General features: G+C 38.1%; 1 protein-coding gene across 1 annotated transcript in view; it reads left to right on the forward strand.

Annotated features, from left to right (window-relative positions):
- Topaz1 (testis and ovary specific PAZ domain containing 1) overlaps positions 1 to 11,754 on the forward strand; it is a 64,064-nt gene that overhangs the window by 16,669 nt on the left and 35,641 nt on the right. The window contains exons 5-6 of the mRNA XM_008849487.3: positions 4,753 to 4,817; positions 9,060 to 9,199. Coding sequence (XP_008847709.1) covers positions 4,753 to 4,817; positions 9,060 to 9,199 — 205 coding nt within the window. The remainder of the gene's footprint in view (positions 1 to 4,752; positions 4,818 to 9,059; positions 9,200 to 11,754) is intronic.

The following is an 11,754-nucleotide window of genomic DNA, read 5'->3' on the forward strand; positions in this document are numbered from 1 at the left end:
TATACTGAGATTTGAGGATCTAGAAATTATTTCAATCATAAAAGTCAATTTTCTAAAGGAGGTAGCATTTCGATCTTGGAAGCCTTGCAAGATAATAGATTTTGATAAGCAGTGGCAGGTGTAATGGGGGCGGTGATGGCAGAATCTTTGCCTAAAGAATTAGGATACATGGACAAAGGCAGCTGAGACAAGGTATTTTGTTCTAAATTGTAGAGCCTTTGTTAGATAAGTAAAAGAATGCATTAATTACAAGAATAATGAACTTATGCTTCCCCTATAGTCTTCTATGCAAAGCTCTCCAGTGAGTTTTTATGAGATTTGGCATTGGAATATGAAGTCAATCTGATCCAGATGTGGATCATTTCTCTGATTGCCAGGCTGGTCTTCTCATTCTTAAATGTGTCAAATATTTTGCCACTTCAAGGTTTTTGCATTTTCTGTCAACTCTGCCTGGCTCATTCTCAGATTTTCTCTTGGCTTTGTCTCTGTTTAATTTTTCCATGGTTCAGGTTTGTGCACTTAATGAAATCTTCCCAGATAGACAGTCAAAAACATTCACCATTAATCATTACAGTGCATATTTTCACTATGTTTAAATTTTTGTTACTTCTATCATTATCTGGCAGTATCTTCATACTTAGTTATGTGTTGTTTGGGGTTTGGAATTGTTGGTAGGATGTTTACTGAGTTCACAGAATTATCTCCAAAGCCAAGAACGATGAATGACAATAAATGATTGACAATAAATATTAGATGGTCAAATATAAATATCAATGCTATTTATTGAAATTTCCATATCAGAGTTTATTTGATAAAAAACTATAAAAATAATATTAATGATATAAGTTATCTCCCCATAGGTAGAAAAGTTCTTGATGTATAATAGATATTCAATGTTTGATAACTGAATACATATTCTAATTTTTCATTCATGTCATAGCTGATGTCATAAAATAAAATGATGTTTATGAAATGAAAAAAAAAGAGAGTTAGCTCTATAAATCCATAAGTCCCAGTTAGCATCACCCACTCTTGGGATCATTGAGATTCACATGCAGTACTTCTCCCAGTGATCATAGTGCAGAACGTTAGTGTAGTGTCGCAGCTCTTGGACTATTAGAGTCATTCAGAAAGCCCTTGCCTCTATCTGTCAAGATACTGAACATCGCTCTTACACTCTCGTAATCATACCTTCTCTCCTGTACCCCCAGTCCTCCCTAGCTCTTGACAACTACTGATTGTTCATTTCTATAGTTAATGCCATTTTAGGAATGTTATATAAAGAAATATAGCTTGTAATCACCTCACCTGTTCCATGTATCAATACTTTGTTCATTTTACTCCTCAGTAGTACTCTACAGCATGGGTGTACCACAGTTTGTTGAGCTGTTCATTCATTGATGGATATCTGGGTGATTTCTAGTTTGGAGATATTACAAATAAAGCTGCTGGCTATAAACATCCTGTGTAGGGCTTTATGTATACCTAAGTTTTCATTTGTGGGGCTACATGGACTTTCATTTGCTGAGCTACATGGTAGTTACATGCTTAGGTCTTAACTCTGCTGAATTCAGTAGAAGTTGAAATCTGTGTAGAAGTTGAAATCTGTGTAGGTTTTTGGTTTTACTGGGCTGTCTGGAGTCTTTCCCATAGGTATGGTTTGGGGACCAGTCATATTAGAGCCAGGCTTTTTAGGCTTGAGGACTCACCTCTTTGGTTGTCTCTTTTCAAGGATTCCTAGACTGACTTTCCAGTTTCTGATTTTGCCCCAAATTCAGTTTTCTGGTTGTTTGTGTCAGCAGGGCAAAATTCAGCCTCTCAAAGTGATTCCAACTAGCCTGCCTTTGGGAATAAAGCCAAGGAAACAATTACCCAGAACAGTTCATTCTCTAGATTTCTGCTTTTCATCTCTGACTAGAATTTTCACACAGAGGCTTTAAAATATTTTATCCAGAGTTTAGAATTTTCTACAGAAAGGTTAACCCAACAGGCTAGACCCTGCCACTTTTTATAATGGACTTGTCATGCATTCTTTTGAATTTCACACAAGCAGTAGCATACCAGTCTTTATCTTACTTTTTTTTTTTTACCTAATATGTAATAGAGATTTTTTCCTCTTGCAAAGTATGCAATGATGACCTGTTTTTATAGTTGCATAATTACTGTGTGGACATCCTTGAACAAGTATCACTCGTGATGGACATTTAGTATGTTTCTGTTTTTTGCTATTTAAATATTGCTGCATTATGCATCCTTGAGCATAAGGCATTTTACATATTTGAAGCATTTTTGGATTAATTCCTAGAAGTAGAATTGTCAGACTGCCCTGTATAGAGGTTGCTGTGACTTATACTTCCAACAACATTGGTGCAAGTACCATTTTCTCCCTCTATTCATCAACTAATTAAGTTTTTAAATTTTTGTCCATCTGCTTATTTTTATAAATGATTTTATTTTAGCTTTAATTTGCATTTGAGTCTAGTTAAGCATTTTTAAGCATGTTTAAAAGTCATTTCCATTTTTTTCTATGTTCTTTGCCTTTTTTCTGGAATTTCAGGGGTGTGTGTGTATGTGTGTGTGTACGCACACATGTGTGTGTTGGAGTCCTGTAGAGAAAGTCCTTGTACATGTCAATATCTTGAAGTGTTTTCTCTTGATAATTTAATAGTTTCTGATCATCTGCTGCGGTCTTTGATCCATTTTGAAGAGTCAGTTAACCTTTACTTATTATAACCCATGTTGAACACTTTTGTTCTTTGTCATATGTAGCTGCATTCCTTCAATTTTCCTTTATTCTGACTTGGTTTAGAAGCCCTTAATCTTGTGTAAATCTTTTTATTTTTATTTAGTCAAATTCATTTTGTTATACATTTGAATTATGAATCATCTATAGAAACTCTTCCCCAAGAGTAAAATTTTCTCATGTATTGCCTTCTGTAGTACTGTGTGTTGATTAAATTTTTTATCAAACTAAGATTTATCTTGAGAGAAAACATAAAAACAATATAATCTTTCTTATTTTGGCAGATGGCCTTTATGTACTTTTTACTCTTAGTATGTAAAAATATTTTAGATATTTGAAATTAACACTTATTGATATCATACTTCATAGTTTCTGCCTCTAGTGTTGTGTTTAGTTTTTCTCTGTCCTCCAAATGTTGTAAACACACACACACATATGTACTTTTTTTGCTATTTAAAAATTTTTCTTTTTCTATGTTCAAATTTATTTTTATATCCTTAAATCTTAAATTAACCTAACAGGCATTTTCATTTACAATGAATTTGCGTCACACTTATTTTTTATTCCATTAATTAACTGGTTCTACTATTGAGGGAATCATTTTCTTAAGCATTTAAGATGCTGTCTTTACATCTTCAAGTTCTTATAGATGAGCTCTTTCTTTCTCTCTTGTCTCACTGATGCTCAATTCATGTGTCAGTAGCACACTGTCAGTCATTTGAAAAATAAAGTAGTACAGAAAGCTTACTGTAAAAGACACTAAGATGTGCTATGAATCTAAAATAGTTTTGATTTTATTTCATTTATTCTAATGCTTTAAAGTCATATTGTAAAAATGGTTTTTTTTAATGTTTAAATTGCTGTGGGCGGAAATCAGCATTTTACCTTTAACAGTTTCATCTGGGAACATAGTACATCTTTCTGTTTGCTATTTTCTTTGTTTTGTGGCTCTGGGAACTGAATATAAGGCCCCATGTTTGCTGTGCTCTGCACAGATCCACAGCCTAGTGTGACTTTCTGTTAATGTGCTGTATATCTCAGTTGATTTTATTTTTTTAATTTTTTTATTTTTTTGGTCTTTTTGAGACAGGGTCTCCCTGTAGCCCCAGCTGTCCTGGAACTCACTGTGGAGACCAGGCTGGCCTTGAACTCACAGAGATCCACCTGCCTCTGCCTCCCGAGTGCTGGGATTAAAGGCGTGCACCACCCCGCCCAGCTTATTTTTTTAATTTTATGTGTATGAGTGCTTTTTGTTTTTTAAAATATTTTATTTATTATTTTTATTTTATGTGTATGCATGTATTGCCTACATGTAGGTAAGTGCGCCTGTGTCGTGCAATGCCCATGGAGGATAGAAGAGACTGTCAGATCCCCTGGAACAGGAGTTATGGACAGTTGTTAGTTGCCATGTGGGTGCTGAGATTCGAACCTGGGTCTTCTGCAAGAACAGTCAGTTTTCTTAACTACTGCACTATCTCTCCAGCCCCCTATGTGTATTAGTGTTTTGCTTGCATGTATTTAAGTGTACCATGTGCAAACAGTGTCTGTGGAGACCAGAAGAGGGTATTGGATCCTCTAGAACTGTATGGGCAGTTGTTAGCCATTATGCAGGTACTGGGAACCAAACCGAGGTCCTCTGCAGAAGCAGCCAGTGCTCTTAACTGCTGGGCCATCTCTCCAGCCCCTTGTTTATTTCTTAAAACAGGATCTCATGTACCCCAGGCTGTCCTCAAACTTGGTATGTAGCTGAGGATGATCTTGAATTACTACTGTTGATCTTGCCTCCACAGCTAGGATTACATATTTGTGCCACCACACCCAGCAGTAGTAGACATTTTTAAGTCATTTTGAACATTTTTAATTATGTAGAGTAATTGTTTTCAGGACTGACCTTAATCTAAATGTCCCCTTACATCTAACACATTTCAAATGAATCTAGTAAGCCTCATAGTTTAAAATGTGTCACAGAAACATTCGCTTCTGCTTATTTAACTATCATTTCTTCACAGTGTAGAGGTTCAGACAAGGCAACTATTAAAGAAGAAAAAGAAAATACTTACGAAATTTGCAAAAGGTCTGTAATATAATTTCTGATATAATTTAAAATAGTCACTTATCTGATTTGTATTCTAACATTTTCATTCTGTGCATGTCTAGTTGGCTAGTATGCAATAAGCTATATATACATGGATATGGTTTAGTTAATGTAGCAGTTGTTCCCAGACGTAAAGGGTGATGTAAGTTACTTTAAAGGTGGCATTAAGTTGGTCCCCCCCCTTTTTTTGTATGTAGGTATGCATGTATATATGCATGTTTGCATGTGTGGGGTACACATGTGTAGTGGGGTGCATGTACGTGTGTGTGGAGACCAGAAGTTGATGTTGGATGTCTTCCTGGATCATTCTCCACCTTACATACTGAAGTAGGGTCTCACTTGAGCTCTGAGGTCTCTGATAAGGTTTATCTGGCTACCCAGCTTGCTCTGGGGATCCCCTGCCTCTGCCTTCCCACACAAATTTATATATTTGCCCTAGCATTTATGCATTTATATAGGTGCTGGGGATCTAAACTCCAGTCCTCACACTTGCACAGCTAGTGCTCTGCCCACTGAACCATCTCCCCAGTCCTCTTGCAGTAAACTTTTAAGCCATTAAAAAACAGTGATAGGTGCTAGAGAGATGATTCAGTGGTTGCTGCTCTTTCTGGGGACCTGAATTTGGTTCCCAGCACCCAAGGCAGGCAGTTCACAACAGCCTGTAACTCCAGCTCCAGGAGAGCTAACACCCTCTTCTGGCCTTCACAGGCACTGCACTCGGGCACACATATCCACATACTGGCACAGACACACACATACAAAAACATACAATTAAAATTAAAATAAATCTTTTTTTAAAGTAGTGATAAATTCAATAGAATTGGGTGTGTGTAACTTTTATGAAGATCAGAGTGGTTGGAATCAAATGAACTACATCTTGCAAGTGTTCATGTGGATACAGTGATTAGTACTAAGGCAGTGTACTCACTAGAACTTATAAAACTTCCCAATTTAGTTGTAGAAGACACCTTTAGAGGTCATCTGAGCCTGCCCTCATTTGGCTGTTGTGGCAAGGCACTCTCAGGTTAGAAGGTGTGTTCAAACCCATGTATGTTCGGGCCACAGTTTCATGTGTGGATCCTCAGAGCAGCAGCAGCCATGAGAACTTGTCAGAAAGTAGTTACAGGATCCCCAGGCCTGCTGAGCTAGAAACTCTGAGGATTAGGACTCATCGGTCTGTGTTCAACAAGAAGTCATCCTAGTGCAAGTCCAAGTTTGAGAATATCTGCATTAAGGGACAGGCCAGGTAAGAATTAGATTCACATGGAAGTTCAGTGTGGTTCATGACCACTGGAGATCCTAACAAAAACAAAAATGAAAGCTAACTTTTCTTAGTAAAACATTTTCCTAATAAACTAAAATAGTGTCATTGCAATGAAAGAAGTTTATAATCAGCTGGGTTCCCCTCCAGCAATCATCAGCAGAACACTGGTCAAGTCACTACTTCATATGTGTTCCAGCCATCCAGTCAAAAGTAATGAAATCTTCCCTTCCAGACATAAAGTATTCATATCTTTATGAAGCTGATTTTGTTCTCTTTTGTTAGAGGAGAGTGTTGAATACATATATCAGTGATATCCCAAGTTAGGGAGGCAAGCATGAATATCTTTTTTTGAAATTTTAAAACTTCATTAATGCTACTAAATTTCAGATGTTAATAAGCTCTTCTTTTTACTGTTTTTACTCTTCTGTTCCCCCCCCTAAAAAAACCTGAAAAGATCTGATCTTACAGTTGTTTTTAAGGTCAAAATATTATCATATCTGAGTATTGGTGCCTTTCTCTGAAAAAAAGTAAATTTATTTAAGCATACAAGACATCCTTACTTATTTTTGTACTTAAGTAACCCCCAGATTAATTTTTTGGTAAAAGTCATTATATACATAGGATATTACATATTAAGATACAGATAAAGGGGCTGGAGAGATGACTCCACAAAGAGGACTGATTGCTCTTGCAGAGGATCTGGGTTTGGTTCTCAGCACCCATATTGGGCAGCTAACAACTGCTTATAACTCCAGTTCCAGGGGAATCTGACACCTCTTCTGGCCTCTAAGGGCATTGCATACCACAGGTGTACCTACCTACATGCAGGCAAACCCTCATACACATAAAAATAACTGAATTTTTTTTAAGTTTTAAAAAGCTGTAAAGTTGTTTATATCAACAGCTGATACCATTTTAGAGGCTTCTCTCCAGGGGAAACTCTGAGATGTGTAGAAATTCATTATATATACTTATTCTGAAAAATAATTTATATAATATTCTTTATCCATAGGGGATATAGTTCAAGACCCTGTGGATACCTGAAACCGCATATACTACCAAACCCTATGGCATAATGTGCTTTTTCCTATTCATATGTTCTATAATAGGGACAATAAAAGGTTAACAATAATAGAATAATAAAATTTATGTGAATGAGGACAGATGATGGACTGTTCCCACATGTCTCATGATGACATGAGATGACAGAATGAAATGAATGACAGTGCCCACAATGATGTAATGTTAGACTGTTATGTAAGGGTCACTGGATATAGACAGTGTAATACCATGACAGCTGATCTAGCACCAAGGTGACTAAGTGATTATCCTGTGGATGAACATTGCTGGAAAGGAGCTAATTCACATCCTACAGAGGATGAAGCAGAATGGCCAGATTGCATCATGCTCTGCAGAGCAGCATGCAATTTAAAATGTATGCATTATTCTTGGTGTTTTTCATTTAATATTTTTGTACCATGGTTGACTCTGGGTAACTGAAGCCATGAACCTGGGTAAAGGAGGTCTGCTGTAATGCACTTCCTTCACCCCACCGTGAAGAGCATATATGGCTGCCTTTTCTGGATTAGAATACTTGCTTAGTTCCTCCCTGAATCTTTTATCAGGTATGATCACAAATATTTTCAGCCAAGCTGGGTAGAGTATGCCTATAGTCCCCACTACTTAAGAAGCTGAGGTAGGAGGATAGCCTGAACCCAGGAATTGAAATGAAGGTCAGCATTTCAAGGGCAACATAGTGATTCTCCATCTCAAAAAAGGCTATTTTTTTAAATTATCTATTATTTTATATTTCTTTAACTGTAGGGTTTTTGTGTATATTTTGGGGGGTTGGTTTTGGGTTTGGTCTTCCTTATGGTCCACATTGTCCTCAAACTCATGATCTTCCTGCTTCATACCTTCAAGCACTATGATTGCTGCAGTTTTAACCCTCCCACTTTCTATTACATTTCTTGTCACTATGACAAAATACCTGACAGAAGCAGCTTAAGGGAAGAAGGGTTTGTTTTGTCTCATGGTCTGAGAAGGGACATCATGGAAGGGAAAACATGGTGAAGTTCATGACAGTGGAGGATGGCTGGGACTCTTCACATTTCAGTGGATCAGGAAGCAGGGAGCTCAGAAGGAAGCATGGCCAGGCCATGTAACCCTCAGGGTCTATCCCACCACCACCATGTCCTTCTACTTGACCCCACCTCCTAAAGGTTTCAGAGCCCCACCAATTGGGCACCAAGTATTCAAACACATGAGCTATGGGGGACATTTCACATTGAACTCATCAGCACTCTAGTCTGATCCCTACCTCAAGCATTTGACATGGATATTAAAAAAACAGGAACTTAAACCTGTGAGATGACTCAGCTTGCAAAACCACTTGCTATGTAAGTCTGAAAACCTGAGTTTAGTCCCTGGAACCCACATAAAGGTAGAAGGAGAAAACCAATTCCACAAAGTTGTCCTCTAACCTCAACACACATGATACGGTATGTGTGTATAGCCCCAATAATAATAATAATAGTAATAATAGTAATAATAACAACAACAATAAGAATAATTTTTAAAAGAAGACAGGAGGAGCTAGAGAGAGGGCTCAGCTGTCAAGAGCACTGACTGTTCTTGCAGAGGACCCAAGTTCTAATCCCAGTTCCCACATGGCAGCTAATAATCATCCATAATGCCAGTCATTCTCTTCTGACCTCCTCAGGCATTGCATGACACAGGTGCACTTACATACATGCAGGTAATACACTCATACATAGAAAATAAAAATAATAAAATATTTTAAAAAGAAGACATGTGATAGAGTCATGAGATAGAGTGTGTGGATACAGCGTTTGGCAAGTATATGGGAACAGGGTGTGTCTACTTACTTGATTCTCATTGCTTTAGTATTTCAAAAATAAGCTTCCATATTGATTCCCTTTTTTCTGCTTATACAGCAAAGATTCTAGAAATGCAGAGGTTGTGGTTGATGAATGTCACTTAGCAACATTGGGCCCCAAACCTCTGTGCTCATCAGTACTTCCTTTGACTCTAAGTGACCATCAAGAAGACGCAGTGCCAAAGCCATGGATGAGTGGTAATACTTGTTTTCTTTTTATTTTTCTTTTTTTCTTTCTTTTTTTTTTTTTTGGTCTTTTTGAGACAGGGTCTCCCTGTAGCCTCAGCTGTCCTGGAACTCACTATGTAGACCAGGCTGGCCTTGAACTCACAGAGATCCACCTGCCTCTGCCTCCCGAGTGCTGGGACTACAGGTGTGTGCCACCACGCCTGGCAGTACTTGTTTTCTTAATAAGATCCTATTAGCTTTTAAGTGATACTGAAAGTACACAGGAGGCACTTCCACTGAAACAAAAAGCATACAGGGGGAGATAGAAACCAGTGTGGAATATGTTAAAATGGAAAGATTTATGGACCTTTACTTAGCACTCTTGGTGCTACATTTTCTGAAATATCTGTATTTATATGAAAGTGGCATTATAGGAAATACCTAAAATATTTATTTTAATTGATTATATTTGTATATGTTTAGGATTTGTGTCATTTCCTTATAATTCTCTCAACAAACGAAGCTCTGTTGAAGAATTCGTTTAGAAACTAAACTAAGCAGGCTGAGTGTGGTAGCACACACTTTTTAATCCAGCACTGGGGAGGCAGAAACAGGCAAATCTCTGTGTGTTCAAGGCTAGCCTGGACTACAGAGTGAATTCTAGGCCAGCTGAGGCTATAGGGAGACCCTGTCTCAAAAAGACCGAAAAATAAAGAAACTAAAATTGCTTTGTACGGTGCACAACTTGCACACTCTTAGTACCCACTTCATGCTACTTGGTATTGTGTGCTGTCAACAGTGTTCATGTGTTTTTATTTCAAAAGCCTTCTAGTTTTCACAATGAAAATTAATGCAGAAGCATGCAGCATATCTTAAGCTTGTTCCAGATGTATCTGGATGCTACAGAGTTAAAATGAAAGAGAAAGAAAGAAGAAAGAAAGAAAGAAAGAAAGAAAGAAAGAAAGACACTCTAGAAGCAAGGCAGGATGCTTTCTGAGTTTGAAGTCAGCTTTGTGTACATAGTGTATTCTGGGAGAGCTGGGGCTATGGGGAGTCTTGAGAAGAAGGAGGAGGAGGAGGAGGAGGAGGAGAAGAAGAAGGAGAAGAGGAAGAGGAAAGGGAGGGGGAGGGGGAGGAGGAGGAGAAGGAAATCAAACAAACAATTAAAATAAAAATACTTGGGCTGAGGAGATGGCTTAGTGGGTAAAGTGTTTGCTTCACAAACATGAGGACCTGAGTTTAGATCCCCAACACCTACATAAAAGCCAGGTGAGATGGTATACATGTGTGCCCTAATGCTAGGGGAGGCAAGGAACAAGCAAGTCCCAAAGGCTCAGTGGCCAGCCACCCCCGCCCCAGCTCCAAGGGTGAGCTCCAGGTTCAGTGAGATACTCAAAAAAATGGAGTGGAGAACAATAGAAGAAAACAGACGTTGACCTCTGGCTTCCTTATGCACACACACACAAGCAAGTGCACTTGAATACACAAGTGCACACACATACTACCCTCACAAAATAAGTAAATAAATTTATCTTTAGAAAAGAATGTTTTAGGGGCTGGAGCGATTGCTCAGTGGTTAAGAGCACTAGATGCTCTTGCAGAAGATCCAGGTTCAATTCCCAGCACCCACATAGCAGCTAACAACCATCTGTAACTCCAGTTCGAGGGACTCCAGTGCCTTCTTCTGTCATGTATGCATTGCACAACACAGGTACACTTATATACATGCAGACAAAAAACTCATACACATAAAATAAAAATAAATTTTAAAAAATTTTAAGAATGTTTTTAAATGTCCTAGTTCTTGTTTTTAAAAGACACCATTAAAAAATACAGTGTCTAGACTGCTATAACAAAGTATCACAGATGAGATAGCTCAGTAGTAGAGATTGTTCTCATGCTTCTGGAGTCTGGTCAAGGTTCTGTCAGACTGGGTTTGTGGCGAAGTCTGTTTACAGCTTAGAAGGCCACCTTCTTACTAAGTTCACCTATCTCTTTCTCATGTGCTGAGGAGAGTGGGCTCTTTGTGTCTGTGTTATAAGGTTCCCCCACCTCAAGACTTCTGCAGGTTAGTCACATGAGGGTTAGGACTTCAGGATACGTTCGTCAAGGACCCACCCAAGTCTGTAGTGTAGGGTTTGTCAGTATCCTTCCTCTGTGTGCAGTGCCTAACCTGGCTAGGGCTCAGGGCTGCTGTGTAAGACTTTTAAGAAAGTTATCTGCAATTCATAGTGCACTTTAAAATTTAAATTCAGATATAAAAGTGCTCCAGGGTACCAAGATAAAAATCATTCAGTATTTCACATTAAAACCTATATGGCAACACAGTCTAAGTTGAATAAGAACATGCCAGAGCAAGGACAGTGAGATGACTCAGTGGGTAAAGGGCCTGCTGCAAAGCCTGACAACCTGAGTTCATCCCTGAGACCCATATGGTGGGAGAGAACTGACTCCCCCAAAGTTGTCCTTTGACCTTCACACATATACCATGGCAACTGTACTATCTGTACTATCACATACAAACAAAAAAACCAAACAAACAAACAAACAAATAAATAAATAAATAAATAAATAAATAAATAAAT

The sequence above is a fragment of the Nannospalax galili genome, unplaced genomic scaffold (genome assembly GCF_000622305.1).
Source record: "Nannospalax galili isolate Female #2095 unplaced genomic scaffold, S.galili_v1.0 scaffold443, whole genome shotgun sequence".
In the NCBI taxonomy this organism is placed as follows: domain Eukaryota; kingdom Metazoa; phylum Chordata; class Mammalia; order Rodentia; family Spalacidae; genus Nannospalax; species Nannospalax galili.